At 42.4% G+C, this 17,588-nt stretch overlaps 3 protein-coding genes across 3 annotated transcripts; all 3 read left to right on the top strand.

The window, feature by feature from the left end:
* Positions 1-649: 649 nt before the first annotated feature.
* On the top strand, positions 650-5,305 carry LOC149920589 (uncharacterized). Its single transcript, XM_090164350.1, has 4 exons — positions 650-1,430; positions 1,503-1,748; positions 1,795-3,746; positions 3,809-5,305. The coding sequence occupies exons 1-4, from the start codon at positions 650-652 to the stop codon at positions 5,303-5,305; spliced, it is 4,476 nt and encodes a 1,491-aa protein (XP_090020476.1).
* A 6,946-nt stretch (positions 5,306-12,251) lies between these two features.
* LOC149920588 (uncharacterized) lies at positions 12,252-13,922 on the top strand. The gene has a single exon (XM_090164349.1). It carries the CDS (start codon positions 12,252-12,254, stop codon positions 13,920-13,922), a length of 1,671 nt encoding a protein of 556 aa, XP_090020475.1.
* Positions 13,923-14,039: 117 nt separating this feature from the next.
* LOC149920587 (uncharacterized) lies at positions 14,040-17,588 on the top strand. The gene has a single exon (XM_090164348.1). The coding sequence runs from the start codon at positions 14,040-14,042 to the stop codon at positions 17,586-17,588; it is 3,549 nt and encodes a 1,182-aa protein (XP_090020474.1).

The raw sequence follows: 17,588 nt of genomic DNA, 5'->3' as shown, positions 1-17,588 counted from the left end.
TGAAAATATTTAGGTATCCACGTTGACAATAAGCTGAACTGGGTGTAAAAACTTATTTTCTTAAATTGAGTTATTTGTATCGCTCTTCGGTCTTTGTAAAATAAAATATTGCGTAGCTTAAAAAATGTCTATAAATAAAACCATTGTAAATATAAAATTTAAAATTGTAAAAAAAAACATACGATAAATCCAGAGTTAAAAGGTTAAAATATAAAAATCAAACTAGTATGATTTTTATCTTGGTATACTAAAATTAATTGTGTATTATAACCTTTAAACCTGAAATACTGTGTAAAAAATAATTTGATTGGAAAACTCACGATTGTAATGAAAATTAGAACGACAGAATTAATTTAGATTTTAACGAGTTCGGCTGCAAAGCAGATGTTTTGTTTCCTAACGATTACTCCAAATGAGTGCAATTGTAAATAGTATAAATAAATAAGTATTTTAAATTTAGTGAAGTAGGGATTTATTTTAACAGTTACAATTAGTTTACAAGGAAAAAGGGTCGCTATCGTGGTGTTTCAGTCCGCCACGTATAGTTGAAAATAAGCTCTCCCAGGCCGTGCAGTTTTCGCGGCAACATTTTGGTGCCGAAACCCGGGACAATTGTCGAACATCAATAACCAGTTACCATCGAAGCAAGATGGCTACCAGAAGTAGAACCACTGAAGTGGCTAAGACTAAGCTGAGTAAAGATATTATTAATGTCGCAGCAAGCAAATTAAGAGATGAGTTGGAGCTAATGGTGAATGACCAGACTGCGTCAATTGAAGACATCGAAGAGACGTTGGAACTGCTATCATTAAAAGAGGTCGGGCTCTACGAAGTAAACCGAAAGTTAGAAGATCTTATAGATGACCTTGACGAACTGGAGACGGAATTGAAGGCTGCACACACATTTCGAGACAACATAACTCTTTGGAAACAAAGGGCTAGTCGACGGATACGGAAAGAAACCACAAATAACTCCAGAAGTGTTTCGGTTTCTGATTGTGGGAGTGTCGTGTCTTCAGTGCGCTCGCGGCCGGTTCCTAACCTTCCGTTACTTGAAATGCCGAGGTTCGATGGGGACATAATGCAGTGGAAAGGATTTTGGAGTCGGTTTCAGTCATCGATTGGACAAACTGAACTTACAAAGGTAGAAAAATATAACTATTTGGCTTCATATTTAATAGGCGACGCGAAAGATGCACTTGCAAATTTAACTGCCTCCGACGAGGCGTACGACGAATTGGTGGCGGTATTAGAACGGGACTACGGGAGAAACGATTTAATTATTCATAAACATCAATCGCAATTGTTACATTTAGAACCTGTCCCTAAGTCTAACGATACTAAAGCGCTTCGCAAGTTTTACAACACCTGTCTTACCAATATAAAATGCCTTCAAGGTTTAGGAGTAGACACTAATTCGCCGGGAAATAGTTAATGTACAAAAATTTTAGAGTGCCTTCCGTCAGATATTAGATTATCGTATAGCTTAACTCGTCATTCAGATGCGGATTGGAATGTTGACGAAGTTCTAGCTTTCTTAAGAAAGAGTTTAGAAGCTAGAGAAAGGGCGGAATTGTTGAATACCCATTACGGAAAGCGAAATGACAGTTCGGCAAATTTCCACGATAGACAAGATAGTCGAGATAGACATAGATATTCAAGGTCAGATAATAGACAACCGTATAAAGTGGCTTCAGCAAATGCCTTAGCTACCCAAGTATCGGACACTCAGTCGGACAAATGTTTTTGTATATTTTGCAAAACGACGGCGCATAGTTCTATAAATTGTATAAGCCATGTCCCTCGAAGACAAGAAAACCAAAATTAGAGAAGAATCAAGATGTTTTATTTGCTTAAGGCGCAATCATACGATGAACCGATGTAGATCAAAATTTAGGTCATGTCGTTTATGTAAAAGAACCCATAACGTAGCCATTTGCGAAAATAATCAGGCCAACCTTAATCAAGAGAAGAAAACTGAAACTAGTATTAAAAGTCCAGTTGAAAAACAAGAAGTAATTGTCAAGCCTATTGTTACGACGGCATCTACAAGGTCAAATCTAAAAACAGTATTGTTGCAAACGGCAAATGCAATAGCTAGAAATCCAACTGACGAACGTCATGCGCAATTTCAAATTCGTTGTCTATTCGATGGAGGAAGCGAAGCTACCTTTATTAAAGAAGACATTTCTCGTGCTTTAAATTTGCCCGTAATAGAAGAGCTAAATATATCGATTAGTAATTTTGGCAATCAGAATCCCGTAGAACAAAAACGAAGAAAAGTAAAACTTTGTTTACAAAATTCGAGAGATCCTCGGGTGAAGATTTATATTGAGGCCATAGAAGTCCCTTTCCTTTGCAAAGCGGTAACTCTATTAGACTGCGACGGAATAACGGACATAATTGAACAACGAGGTTTGGAGATAACCGATGTAATGAATGTCAATAAAGGTTGTGCAAGTATAAGCTTATTAATCGGAGGCGACTACTACTGGGAAATAGTATCGGGAAATATTCAGCGATTAGGCTCGTCAGTCGTTGCAATTGAGACGCGTCTGGGATGGACAATTCAAGGTCCGGTTAACTCTCAGAACGTCGGAACTAATGCCGTAAATTGCTCAATAACGTCACTGAGAGTTAGAGTTGAAGAAACTAAAGTGTCAAAAATTCTCGAAAGGTTTTGGGAACTTGAAGCTATTGGTATCGTTAGCAAGCCCGAATCCTACCTAGAAGGTAATCAAGTTCTAGAACAATTTAAAAGAAACGTTAATTTTAGAAATGGACGATATGTGGTCCGGTTGCCATGGACAACGGATAAAGAAAGCCTTCCTAACAATATGGCAGTAGCCGTTAAAAGAATGAAAGGTCTAGTTCTTAGATTCAAATGTAATCCAAGTTTATTTAACGATTACAAGAAAGTAATGGAAGAACAACTTGAATTAGGCATATCGGAAGAAGTACAGACGGCCCCAGGTCCAGGATCTTATTACGTACCGCACCAGCCAGTTATTCGAAATAGTAGCTCAACTACAAAGTTGAGAATTGTATTCGACGCGTCGGCGCACGGCAAGGGCGCACCCTCTCTCAATAACTTAGTATCGAGTGGTCCGAATCTTAATCCCGAGATGTTGAAACTGATTCTTAGATTCAGGGTACATAAAATTGCGATAACGGCAGACATTGCCAAAGCCTTTTTACAAGTTTCCTTAGCGGAAGAAGATAGAGATTCTGTACGTTTTTTATGGGTTTACGATGAAGATGGCCGAATTGTAGAAAATAAATATCGTACACTTCGAATGGCTCGCGTCCCATTTGGCATTACAGCGAGTCCGTTTCAGCTAGCGGCGACGGTTAAGACTCATTTAAGCCAATTTGATAACAAAAGTCCTGAAGTTTTAGCTCTGGAAAACGATCTGTACGTGGACGATTTACTGACGGGCGCCGAAGATTCCGAAAAAGCATTTTCACTGTCATCAAAGGTAAATATTATCGTTGGGAAGGCCGGAATGCAATTGCGGAAGTGGAATTCTAACTCATTAGAATTAAAACAAATGTGGGGAAATAAGGATTTAAAATCTGAAGGCGTTCCATTGTTTGAGAGCGAAGCTGACAATAACGATCGAAAAATTCTGGGTCTCATTTGGAATCCTAAAAGGGACAATTTATCCTTTAACCTTGAAAATTTGATTGATGTTCTTCAAAACTTGAAGAAAACTAAACGGTTCGTGTTAAGCGCGGTAGCGCAGGTTTTTGACCCGCTTGGCGTTTTGGCTTCGTTTATGATACGAGCGAAGTTTCTTTTCCAAAGCTTGTGGAAAATCAAGGACTTAAATGGGATGATAACTTACCGAAAGATCACGGAGATAAGTTCGAAGCGTGGTCACGAGAATTACCTGTTCTTCGGAAATTTGGAATACCTAGGTATTATTTCTACGAAGCAGACGGCGATATCAAGCAACTCCAGATTCATTGCTTCTGTGACTCGAGTACTAAAGCGTACGCAGCAGTCACGTATGTAAAATTCACGACGTTAACGGGCAAAATTGGAGTATCCTTGATTACGGCTAAAGCTCGAGTCGCGCCACTTACCGAACTGACTCTCCCCCGCTTAGAATTGATGGGGTGTTTGCTGGGAGTGAGATTAGTAAAATACGTCAGAGATACATTTCAAAGAGAGGACGTCAAAACCTACTATTGGACAGATTCGACTATAGCCCTAAATTGGGTGAAAAATTCTACCGACGCTTGGAAACCTTTCGTGTCAAATAGGGTTAATGAAATACAGAAATTGGCTGACAAAGAAAATTGGTATCACGTTCCTGGCACGCAGAACCCAGCTGATCTCCCCACTAGAGGTCTGACTGCGCAAAACTTAATCGACAGTGAGCTGTGGTGGCAAGGGCCTTCCTGGCTTAAGGAAAACGAAGATTCTTGGCCAAAGCTTCCTAGCAGTTTTCCATCTGCGCCACTTGGAGTAGAAGACGAAAAACGTAAGCTAGTCTTGAACGTCCATTGTGAAGAGACAATCGGATTACAAAATCTGATAGATTTAAAGAACCACAGTTCATTGTCCAAAGTCTTGAGAATTACCGCGTTGATGTTCAGATGCGTAGACAAGTTCCGTAAAAGAAAAATTAACGAAGGACCAGTAAACGCGAAGGAACTTGAAAAAGCCGAAACAGCTTGGGTACAGTCCATTCAAAGACAAGACTTATCTCGAGAAATAATCGCATTAAATGAAAACAAACCGCTCAAGAACTCGAAAATTACTACGCTCCGACCGGTTTATAATGAAAACAAGGTACTCTGTGTTGGCGGTAGACTTGAAAAATCCAATATGGAATATCATGAAAAGCACCCTATCATCATTTTGAAAAACCAGCGATTAGCGGAACTCTTAGTATGGAGAAGTCATTTACAAACTCTTCATGGCGGCGTCCAAGAAACTCTAACGCAACTACGGGAAACTTATTGGATTACCACAGCCCGAGAACTGACTCAGAACGTACTAAGAAAATGCTCTATATGTAAGAGATTAAATGCTAAGCCGTGCGTCGTTGATACCGCTCCATTGCCGAAGGAAAGGATTGAACAGTCTCCCTCGTTTTCGATCATCGGCATTGACTTTGCAGGGCCAATTTTCGTCAAGAACAATAAGAAACTGGATAAATCTTATATATGCTTATTTACGTGTGCAGTTTCAAGAGCTCTTCATTTGGAGTTAGTACCGTCTCAAGAAGAGGAATTCCGGCTGTCGTATATTCAGACAACGCGAAGACATTCAAAAAGGCTAATCAAGAGCTGAAATTTATTTGGAAAAGCATCGATCAACCCGAAGTCAAAGCGTTTTTAGGCGAGAAAGGAATTGAATGGCGATATATAGTAGAGCGTGCAGCCTGGTGGTTTGGCTTCTGGGAGCGGCTTGTACGTTCTACGAAGACCACATTAAAGAAAATCTTGGGTCGTGCTACCTTGAACTATACCGAAATGAAAACCGTGCTTACAGAGGCAGAAGCATCTATTAATTCTAGAACAATAAGCTTCGTTTATAACCAGGTCAATGAACCCTCTCCTCTATGTCCTTCTCATTTACTTTTGGGAAAAAGAGTGACTAGTTTACCACCGAGTAACGTAAACTTGGAACCGCGAAACGAAACGCGTCAGACGATAGATAGACGCGCGCGCTATCAAGAGCTACTTACCCAACGATTCTGGAATCGTTGGAAAAATGAGTATTTGTTAGAATTGCGTTCGGCGCATCACGTCACGATCGCGAAACGCGAAACGGTCGTGAAAGTTGGAGATGTGATGTTACTCCATACGGACAAAATTCCTAAGCATATGTGGAAATTATGCGTTGTTACTGAGACTATGAATGGACGTGATGGTAAAATTCGTTCGTGTGTCGTTCGTACGTCAAACGGCAGTGTTAACCGCAGACCAATACAACTCTTATATCCACTGGAAATTTGTAATGATGAATAAGTATAAAATATCATTAGTTAATGCAGTTACTTCAAACTGCATTTCCGGGGAGTGTAAAAACTTATTTTCTTAAATTGAGTTATTTGTATCGCTCTTCGTTCTTTGTAAAATAAAATATTGCGTAGCTTAAAAAATGTCTATAAATAAAACCATTGTAAATATAAAATGTAAAATTGTAAAAAAACATACGATAAATCCAGAGTTAAAAGGTTAAAATATAAAAATCAAACTAGTATGATTTTTATCTTGGTATACTAAAATTAATTGTGTATTAAACCTGAAATACTGTGTAAAAAATAATTTGATTGGAAAACTCACGATTGTAATGAAAATTAGAACGACAGAATTAATTTAGATTTTAACGAGTTCGGCTGCAAAGCAGATATTTTGTTTCCTAACGATTACTCCAAATGAGTGCAATTGTAAATAGTATAAATAAATAAGTATTTTAAATTTAGTGAAGTAGGGATTTATTTTAACAGTTACAATTAGTTTACAAGGAAAAAGGGTCGCTATCGTGGTGTTTCAGTCCGCCACGTATAGTTGAAAATAAGCTCTCCCAGGCCGTGCAGTTTTCGCGGCAACACTGGGAAACCCAAATTACTCGTAATATAAAATCTTTGAGATATTCGTTATTTACACTATACCAACTGAGAAATATTCTAAAATTTGAAACTCTAAGATCAGTTTATTATGCATTGGTTAACTCGGTTTTATCCTACGGGATTATATCTTCAAAATAGAATAATAAGAATTTGTCTGAAAATACCATGGTACTACACTACCACCAAATTATATAGCGAATTTGAAGTTTTTAATGTTAAGCAATTATATATAACCTCTGTGATTATGAACTTTTATAAAGAAGTTGATTTAAAAGGCACAAAATTAAATAATTATAGCTACTATACTCGTTTTTTGGAAAACCAAAACGTTAGATTGCCTAAAGCTAACCTTACATTGATACGTAGAAGTGTAGTTTATTTAGGACCAAAATGGTTTAATAGTTTGGATATTAATTTAAAAACTACTTGAAAAAATATGTAAAAGAAAATTTTTAATTTGTTTAACTTATCTGTTAAATGCCATTTAATTTGTTAACCATCTCGATAACGCGATCAATTCTATAACCAATAATTATTGCTCCCACAGCTTAGATAATGGGAGAAGGCTGTTCACAAATTTGTTACTGTATTTAAAAAAAATTACCTTTATTTCTTGGCACAATAAAAAAAAAACGTTAATGCGAACTCTCAGCCAACTCACGCAACGTTAAGTTAGCTCCTTCTCTACCTGTCCTTCTACTTTACATAAACATATACATATACAGGCATATACGAACATATTACTAAGCATTTCCGTCCGGTATCACCTATCGTATCTCTCACCCAGCTAAGTAGTTTTGCCTCTCACGCAACGTTAATGCAAACTCTCAGCCAACCATCACGCAACGTTAAGGTTAATATTCACGGGACCCCCACTGGATACCTAGGACGCAGTAGGTTCCCAAGTCTCAGATTCCGAAGGATTGTATTCGTCTGCAGATGAATGATCACTATCTACTTGGGTGATTCCTCTAGTTCTCCAACCGTATGAAAAAGCCCGTGAGGGATATTCTTAACCCTGTAAAGCACGACTTTGAACTCATTATATTTCGTCGGAAAATCTGAATTCCATATTTCGTATCCGTGGGGAACTTCTAACTTCAAATCGAAAACCGTTCTTCGCACGACAACGAGCCTAGGCTTAAAAGAAAGCCCGTGAGGGATATTCTTAACCTTGCAAAGGGCGGCTTTGAGCGCTTTAAAGGTGGTCAGAAAATCGTTAATGAATATTCGCGTCCTCCGGGTAACTCGTGAACCGTTCTTACGCTTTAAAGAAAGCCCGTGAAAAATAGTCCTTACTTTGTGAAGGAAGGCTTTGAGCTTTTTAAAATTGATTAGCAAATCGTCAATGAATATTGCCATCCTATAGGTTGCTAACATTGGTAACTCGTGAACCGTTCTTCGCACGACCACTTGCCTAGTGCTAAGGAAAGCCCGTGAGGGATATTGTTAACCCTGTAAAGGACGACTTTGAGCTCTTTAAAGTTGTTCGGAAAATTGGGATTCCATATTTCGTATCCCTGAGAAACTCCAAACTTCAAATCGAAAACCGTTCTTCGCACGACCACGAGCTTACGCTTTAAAGAAAGCCCGTGAAAAATAGTCCTTACTTTGTGAAGGAAGGCTTTGAGCTTTTTAAAATTGATTAGCAAATCGTCAATGAATATTGCCATCCTATAGGTTGCTAACATGGGTAACTCGTGAACCGTTCTTCGCACGACCACGTGCCTAGTGCTAAGGAAAGCCCGTGAGGGATATTGTTAACCCTGTAAAGGACGGCTTTGAGCTCTTTAAAGTTGTTCGGAAAATTGGGATTCCATATTTCGTATCCCTGAGAAACTCCAAACTTCAAATCGAAAACCGTTCTTCGCACGACCACGAGTTCAGGCTTAAAAGAAAGCCCGTAAGAGATAGTCCTCACCCTGTAAAGGACGGCTTTGAGCTCTTTAAAGGTGGTCGGAAAATCGATCATGAATATTCGCGTCCCCCGGGTAACTCGTGACCCGTTCTTCGCACGACCCGTGCCTATTGTTAAAAAAGCCCTTGAGGGATATTCTTAACCCTGTAAAGGACTGCTTTGAGCTCTTTAACGGTGGTTTGAGATTGTTCGGCCGTCGGCGGGATTACGTCCACATCGTCGTCGTCCCCCAACTCCTCCTCCTCCCCCCGACTTGGCTGCATAGCGGCGTCAGTGGCGGCGCTGCTGGCGGCGGCGGCTTCTTCTTGTTCTCGTACACGCTATATCGCGGATGCGTGGCGGAAAACGAAATAAGAAAAACAATTAACAAAAAACACCATAAAAAGTTGAGAAACTTTTGGCGCCGCGGCTCCGCTAATGCCACTGCTGGTGGTGGTCGTTGTTATGGCGGCGGCGGCGGCGCTTCGGCATTCGCCCGGCAGTTCTCCCGCAACTCCCGCACTTGCGGGCCCAAAATTTGTCGAAAATGCGTCGACAGCGAGACCGCATCGTCCGTAGGAGCTCGTTCTCGCAATTTCTTTCGAAGGAATTACTGTTATTTGACTCGGCCGTGCCAAATAGCTGCATTCCTGTATGCGTGTATTGAGTGGAACCCTTGTTACGAATATTTGACTCGGCCTGGTCAAATATCCGTAATTCGAGATTACTCAATGCCCATTTGTGTCTCACCAGCCACAGTTTGCGGAGACACGCATTAATGGCGATATTTGACTCGGCCTTGCCAAATATCACCAATAATCCGCGCCTTCGGAACTATTTCCGGATCAACGCCTTAATCAAGTAGGGGGTGTGTCACACGTGGCGTTATTTTGGTCATTCGCCGGAATTCGAACCCGGGACCTGGCGTTTCGAAACACTACACGCCTTTCACCACACGCCTTCCCCCCTTGTAAGGGAATCGGCGTTCCGCGTAAAACATGAGCGCGTAGTATTGGGTTACGGACATTGTTCTCCTCTCGCCTGCTGTCCCCCTGTATCCCTGCGTGGCTGCTGGGTTCCGGACATTGTTCTCCTCTCGCCTGCTGTCCCCTTGTTCCGCTGTATCCGTGCGTGGCTGTTGGGTTCCGGACATTGTTCTCCTCTCGCCTGCTGTCCCCTTGTTCCGCTATATCCCTGCGTGGCTGCTGGGTTCCGGACATTGTTCTCCTCTCGCCTGCTGTTCCGCTGCGTGGCTGCTGGGTTCCGGACATTGTTCTCCTCTCGCCTGCTGTCCCCCTGTTCCGCTGTATCCCTGCGTGGCTGTTGGTTTCGGACATTGTTCTCCTCTCGCCTGCTGTCCCCCTGTTCCGCTTTATCCCTGCGTGGCTGCTGGGTTCCGGTCATTGTTCTCCTCTCGCCTGCTGTCCCCCTGTTCCGCTGTATCCCTGCGTGGCTGTTGGTTTTGGACATTGTTCTCCTCTCGCCTGCTGTTCCGCTTTATCCCTGCGTGGCTGCTGGGTTCCGGTCATTGGTCTCCTCTCGCCTGCTGTCCCCCTGTTCCGCTGTATCCCTGCGTGGTTGCTTGGGTCTTGTGTTGGGTTAGTGGCTGCTGGGTTCCGGACATTGTTCTCGCCTCGCTATCGCTGGCAGAAAAATCTTCCCAAGCCGTCGGCAGATCCCGCAAGCTGGACGGCAGCATGGGATGGGCCACGCCAGACGACGGCACGGGGTGACGAAACAAGGGTTGCGTGATTCGGACGTGCTCAATCTGATTTAAGATGGCTCCACGTCCCCAGTCCGGTATCAAGTTAGGCCAAAACAGGGCCTCGCTGAGGGCGACGATCATCCGAGGAGTGCGCGGTTTGATGACGGCTACCACGGGATGGCCGGCGCCGCAAGAGTTTTCGTAGGCCCGCTCGCGCAACGTTGTCGAGGTGTCCACCAAGGCGAGGAGGGTGTGCCACTGCCACCGGTTAGTGGCAGCGTGTTTCACGATAAATCCGTCGTAAAGTCCCGGGTTCTCGGCCCACTCGGCCCAATCCGCTAGCCGACGTACCACGAGCGGATTCTCGAAATGGCCCTTGGCAAAGGTCGTCTTCCCAAGGAACGACGCTCCCATCAAAACAATAGTCTTGACGCCCATAGTCCACCTTTAAAAAGCTCAAAGCCATCCTTTACAGGGTTAGGACTATCTCTCTTCTTTTAAGCCTAGACTCGTGACCGTGTGAACAACGGTTTTCAATTTGAAGTTTTCGAGTTCCCCAGGTATACGAAATATGGAATCGCAATTTTCCGACCAACTTTACAGTGAAATGATTATTTTTCACGAACTTTTTTTAACGCCTAGGCACGTGATCGTGCGAAGAACGGTTCAGGAGTTACCCGGAGGATGCGAATATTCATTAACGATTTTCCGACCTCCTTTAAAGAGCTCAAAGCCTTCCTTTACAGGGTTAGGACCATCTCTCACGGGCTTTATTTTAAGCCTAGGCACGTGGTTGTGCGAAGAACGGATTTTGATTTGAAGTTTGGAGTTCCCCGGGGATACGAAATATGGAATTCCAATTTTCCGACCAACTTTAAAGAGCTGAAAGCCGTCATTTACAGGGTTAAGTATATCCTCACGGGTTTCTTTAACACCAGGCACGTGGTCGTGCGAAGAACGGTTCACGAGTTACCCGGAGGATGCGAATATTCATTAACGATTTTCCGGCCATCTTTAAAGAGCTCAAAGCCGTCCTTTGCAGGGTTAAGAATATCCCTCACGGGCTTTTTCCTACGGTTGGAGAACTTGAGGAATCACCAGAAGTAGATAGTGATCATTCATCTGCAGACAAAGACAATCCGAGGCTTGGGAATCTACTGCGGCCGATCAACAGACTGAAGGTTTCTCTGATACTGAACCTGAACCGGAACAGATTACTCCACCTGCACCTGAATCAGAACTTGAACCACCTACTCCTCCGACTTAACAACAATTACTACAACGCTTTCCTAAGTTAACGAACAGAACAATTTTACCCTTTGAAAAGGGATTTATTCGTGAAATAGTGTATCGAAAAACTGTACAACCTGGTGCCCCAGATAGAGATATCTACTATCATGCTCCACCACCGTTTCATTTTTCCATGGACCGAAGTCAGTTCAAAAGAGACTAACGCAACAACGTCAAATTTTCTGAGCCTAAATGCTATCGCCACCTGGTGTAAATTAAAAATGTATTTATAACCTTTTTTAAATTTAATAGAATTTATATGGCTAAGAAATTAACTATGTCCTAAGTATCCAGTGGGGGTCCCGTGATAGTTAACCTTAACGTTGCGTGAGGGTTCTATGAGAAGAAGACTCTATATTGCGTGATAGTTCGGTGATGGACCTTTGACGCGTGGGCAACTGTAACGAAATCATGTTTTTCTTATTTATACGCGTTTTTTATTTCTCTCTAATCACTAGCTGTATGTGTTTTATCATCCGTATTTCTCGTTAAAACACGATATCCCTTTCATATATTTTTTTTATCGTGTATATATAAACGAAACTTCACTACATTAAAGCAGTCCTCTCAAATGTGTAACTTGCGATTCAGTCGTTAAAATAAACTGTTGAATTTTAAATGTTCTTGGTGTCAATATTTCGATTCCACCTTTAGTTATAAATTCAGTGCTAGCTAGAACACCCTTATCCGCTACGCTTCATGGTGCTGAAACCCGGGAGGAATTGAAATACAGAAGAATATCTACTTGTCCGTAATCACTTAAACGATCATGGATGGATTACAGAAGTTGACGAAGAAGCAAGCAACGTTGAGAGGTCTCGTTACCAAACTTGTGAACAAGATTAATAGAGCCATTGAAGAATCGCAGACAGAGTCAACCAAATCTGACTTGGCAAGATATCTACTTCAACTAGAAGACAAGGAAGGTAAGCTGAAAGAAGTAAACTCTTTAATTGAAGAGCTGATAACTAATGAAGATGAATACGAGGTTGAGATTCTTGAAGCGGAGGATTGGCAAGACAAGATAGTCAACGCTAAAGCTACGTGTCACGAAAGAATAAATGAGCTAAATGCGAGATCTACAGTTTCTGGTCGAAGCAGTTCAAGAGAGCAAGTATCTATCCCGTCTGTCAAACTTCCTCGAATCAATATAGAAAGGTTTACCGGAGAAGACGAATCCAAGTGGCCAGAATTCTGGATGCAGTACCACTCAACGATTCACGGCAACCGAAGTATATCTGAAGGCGACAAATTCAGTTACTTTAAAAGCTACCTTGGAGGAACCGCCCTAATGAGTATTGCCGGGTTGCAGTTCACTGGCGAGAACTATCAAACCGCCATCGACCTTCTGGAGAAGAGATTCGGCAGCAGACATTCTCAGATCCAGTCGCACACGCAGAAAATCCGAGACTTGGAGCCAGTACGACGGTCTTCAGACGCGAAAGAGCTAAGAAGATTCTTCGACTCTTTGAACGTCAGCGTAAAGAGTCTCGAGTCTTTGGATTTGGATACAGAAGCGTATGGAAGTTTCATAATACCAGTCGTCACCGAACTTCTACCAACAGATATGGTGTTTCGATACTCCCAAGCTACTGGAAAAGACGATCACCTGAAAATCAGCGGCTTAATGGACTTTCTCCAAGACGAGGTTGAGAGTCGAGAGCGAATGTTGAAGTTGAAAAAGACTCCCCTACCTCCGGAAAGAGATTTTAAAGACAAAACCAAAAATTCATCAAGAGATTATCAACTAAAGAAGAACCCACTTCCATCTACATCCACTTTCAATACGGCGGTCCAACCGGTAAAAGGCTCAAATTGCATGAAGTGCCTTTTCTGTCAAGACAGTCATTCTATAGAATCGTGTACAGCATTGACAGTATCACAAAGAAGAGAGATCCTGAAAACGGAATCAAGATGTTATGTTTGTCTTCGAAAGGGTCATAAAGCACGGTTCTGCCGAACGAAAGGGGGCACGTGCTCAAATTGTGGACAGAGGCATAGTCAAGTTCTATGCGAGAAGTTGTATCCTGAGACGGAAAAGACAAAGCCTCCTGAGCCAGAAGATTCCTCCGGTAACACGTCTACCAATTTGATGTCCACTATATTTAACAAACGTCCGAGTAACGTCATCTATCTCCAAACCGCTTGGGCCAGAGTAATTCATAAGAACAAAGAAGTAGCGGTAAGGGTCCTACTGGACTTGGGAAGCCATCGCACCTTCCTTCTTGAAGACATTTCTTCGCAATTGGGTTTGCCATGTATGGGCAAAGAGAATCTTAACATTCAAGCATTTGGAGCTGATGTACATAGAGTCGAACGTCGAAGAGTTCAGTTCGAACTTGGAAACTTTCACAATTTCGAGACTACGACAATGGATGCATTAGAGACGCCCAAAATATCAGGAACTATTCTAAGTCTTCCCAGTCCAGAAGTGATCTAATTTGCAAACAACAAATGCCTAAAATTGGCTGATGTCCCTCCTGGAGTAAACGAGCCTAGTAAGGAAATATCTCTCTTGGTCGGAGCTGATTTTTATTGGATGATAGTAAGAGGAAAAATGGAACGGATAAATTCATCGCTGATGGTCATCGATACACGACTAGGCTGGTGTCTTCTTGGATCCTCTGACCCGAAAACTACAAAGGAGGAAAGTAACGCAGTTTATAATATCTCTATACATTCAAATTTCGTCCAGGAACCAGTTAAAGAAGAACGCATTTCCGAAAACCTGAAAGCGTTCTGGGACTTGGATACCTTGGGTATTGTGGAGAACTGCCACGACAAATCCGACCATTACGGCTGGCTGAAGGAGCAATTCAAATCGAAGATCACGTTCAATGGGCAACGCTACTCAGTTGGTCTGCCCTGGAAGGAAGACGCCGTATTGAAAAATAACAACTATAATGTCGCATTCCGAAGGTTTCAATACCAACTGAAGAAATTCCGCAAGGATCCAATTATGTTTTCTAAGTATAACGAAGTGATTGAATCTCACCTTTCCAATGGTATTGCAGAGCCTGCTCCGTATAGCGAGACTCCAGGAAGAACATTCTACCTTCCACACAGAGAAGTAGTCAAGCTCGAACGTTCAACAACCAAGATACGAGTCGTATTTGATGCTTCGGCTCACTCTACCGGATCGTTGTCACTCAACAGTTGCTTACATCCCGGACCCAGTCTCAACGTCGATCTGTTGGGTCTTCTCCTTAAATTCCGAAAATACAACGTCGTCTTCACTGCTGACGTGGAAAAGGCATTTCTCCAGGTGGGACTGAATAAAGAAGACAGAGATGTAACGAGGTTTCTCTGGGTGAAGAATTGTCAGCTAGATCCAAGCAAAGAAGAAATCGTAGTATTACGTATGACCAGAGTCTTGTTTGGCATCAATGCAAGTCCATATCTATTGGCTCAAACTATCGACCATCACATGGAGAAATGTAAGGAACAATATCCTAAGGCCTACGATCTTTTAACTAACTCCTTGTACGTTGACGATGTACTTGGTGGAGCCAAAGACGAACCAGAAGCTTTGGATGTTGCCAAGGAAGCCATAATTGCGCTACAGAAAGCTGGGTTGCCTCTTCGAAAATTTCAGTCTAACTCTGAATGGCTTACAAAAGAGTTACGTGGAACTATCGACGAAAACATGAAAAGTCTAAAGGCCGAAGATGTCTCCTTGAAGGTCTTAGGTATCGCATGGCAACCCAACCGTGACGTATTTCGATTTGATGTGTCGACTTTATTGGAGTTCCTGTGTCAACGAAAAAACACCAAAAGGTTCATTCTTCAAGCGTCGTCCCGAGTTTTCGATCCAGTTGGGTTCCTGAGTCCCTTCATCATCAGAATTAAATGTCTTTTTCAGGAACTTTGGCAAAGAACTAAACACTGGGAAGACATCATACCTGAAGATCTTAAAACCCGTTGGGACTCCTGGTGCCTGGAGTTGTCGAGACTATCGGAACTTAAAATTCCAAGAGCCTATGGGTTAGAAGGAATAGTAGAAAAGGTTGAACTCCACTGCTTTACTGACGCTAGTGAGCGAGCGTATGGTGCAGTAATCTATGTACGTATAGTCAAACCAAATGAACTGATAACTGTAACGTTGGTGTCTTCCAAGTGTCGAGTAGCTCCACTGAAAAAACAAACCATTCCTCGCCTGGATCTCCTGGGAGCTGTCGTTGGAACGAAGTTGATGTCTACAGTCAGAAAGTATTTCGAAAATGAAAATCCATCGCTGCACTTCTGGACCGATTCGACCATTGTATTGTCCTGGATAAAGGGCGTTACCAAGATCTGGAAGCCATTTATAAGTAACAGGACAAGTCAAATTCAAGAAGCATATGAGCCGAAACTCTGGAATCACGTACCAGGAAAGGTCAATCCAGCAGATCTTTTGACACGGGGACTATCAGTCAGCGATCTTACAGAGAGTCAACTATGGTGGAATGGACCCTCTTTCCTGAAGGAATCACGATCTTCATGGCCGAAGCAAGCTGATAAAGAATTATCACCCGAAGAGAAAAACCTATCTGACATTGAAAGGAGGACATCTACAGATTCTATTGACGTCTTTCACCTAAACACGGAAAACAGCGAGTCTCTACTGACGATTTCTAACTACAGTAAATTCAAGCGTCCTATCCGAGTTATAGCCTGGGTGTTGAGAGCTGTTCAGAACTTTAAAAACTATAAGCAACGAACCGTCGATCCATTAACACCAGAGGAACTAGACGGAGGTGAAAATTATTGGATAAAGAAGACTCAAGAGGAGACATTTTGCAAAGAAATATCGGCTCTGAAAAACAAGGTAGCTCTTCCTAAAGACTCTTTAATTTTGGATCTCAAACCGTTTCTAGATGAAGAGGGAATTATGAGACTAGGAGGACGTCTTCAGTTTTCTGACCTCTCACTAGATGAGAAACACCCGATTATTCTTCCAGCGTCACATCCATTCACTCACCTAGTCATCACAAGAGCCCACCAAGAAGTTATGCACATGAAAGTTTCAGCTACGATGGCCAACCTTCGTAACCGGTTCTGGATTCCTAAAGCGAGACAAACCATCAAGAAGCTGCTGTATCATTGCCGAACCTGTAAGAGAGAAAGATCGAAACCCATCGAACCACAAACGGCGCCGCTACCGCCAGAACGAATCAACCCTGGTGCTCCATTTGAAAGTACGGGCGTTGACTTTGCCGGACCAGTCCTGCTGAAAACGTACGATGTAACAAAGAAGTCTTACTTTCAAACAAAAGGGTATATCGCACTTTTTACCTGTACCACTACAAGAGCCGTACATTTAGAGTTGGTTTCGAGTCAAAGTACAGATAATTTTTTAATGGCACTACGAAGGTTCATAGCTCGACGGGGAGTGTGCTCTCTGTTCCTCTCGGACAACGCAAAAACCTTCAAGAAGGCTGATCAGGAGTTAGCGAAATTATGGAAATCTGTGGCAACTGAGGAACTCAAAAATTACTTCGGAGAAAAGGGAATCAAGTGGAGGTTTATCGTTGACCGAGCGCCATGGTGGGGTGGTATGTGGGAGAGAATGGTAAGAACTATGAAAAACTGTTTGAAGAAAATTTTAGGACGATCATTGCTGACCTACGAGGAAATGGAAACCGTAGTCATGGAAGCAGAGTCCGTAATTAAATCTCGTCCGATTACGTATGACTCCAATAGCCAAGATGATCTCTCACCGCTAACGCCATCCCACTTCCTGATTGGCAAACGACTCGACGCACTCCCGACCAAGAGATTCACCATACAAGAGCTCCAATCTACTCGAGAAAGCCTAACCAAGAGATGGAAATATCGCCAAACTCTGGCAAATCGGTTCTGGACAAGATGGCGAGAAGAATATCTTCTTGACTTGCGAACTGCACAGAAGGTCAAGAGGTTGAAAAACAATCAACCTCAACTTCAAATCGGCGATGTCGTAATCCTGAGTGAAAACAAGCTACCTCGACACCTATGGAAACTCGGACGAGTGAGTGAGCTGCACCCCGGTAGAGACGAAGTCGTAAGATCATGTACCCTTCGAAACATTAATGGCAATTTTATCAAAAGACCATTACCCTTGTTATACCCTCTAGAAGTAAATTGA

The sequence above is a fragment of the Leiobunum rupestre genome, unplaced genomic scaffold (genome assembly GCF_980474605.1).
Source record: "Leiobunum rupestre unplaced genomic scaffold, qqLeiRupe1.1.hap1 H1_H1_scaffold_14, whole genome shotgun sequence".
NCBI lineage: Eukaryota > Metazoa > Arthropoda > Arachnida > Opiliones > Sclerosomatidae > Leiobunum > Leiobunum rupestre.
This window is presented reverse-complemented; position numbering and strand designations above follow the sequence as displayed.

What these genes read in the sequence shown, in the direction of transcription:
- LOC149920589 (XM_090164350.1), top strand. Translation starts at nt 650, where the DNA reads ATGGCTACCAGAAGTAGAACCACTGAAGTGGCTAAGACTAAGCTGAGT. An exon ending in CACTAATTCGCCGGGAAATA is followed by an intron (nt 1,431 to 1,502) that starts GTTAATGTACAA and finishes CTCGTCATTCAG; the next exon opens with ATGCGGATTGGAATGTTGAC. An exon ending in TGTTAAGCGCGGTAGCGCAG is followed by an intron (nt 3,747 to 3,808) that starts GTTTTTGACCCG and finishes TCTTTTCCAAAG; the next exon opens with CTTGTGGAAAATCAAGGACT.
- LOC149920588 (XM_090164349.1), top strand. Translation starts at nt 12,252, where the DNA reads ATGGATGGATTACAGAAGTTGACGAAGAAGCAAGCAACGTTGAGAGGT.
- LOC149920587 (XM_090164348.1), top strand. Translation starts at nt 14,040, where the DNA reads ATGGAACGGATAAATTCATCGCTGATGGTCATCGATACACGACTAGGC.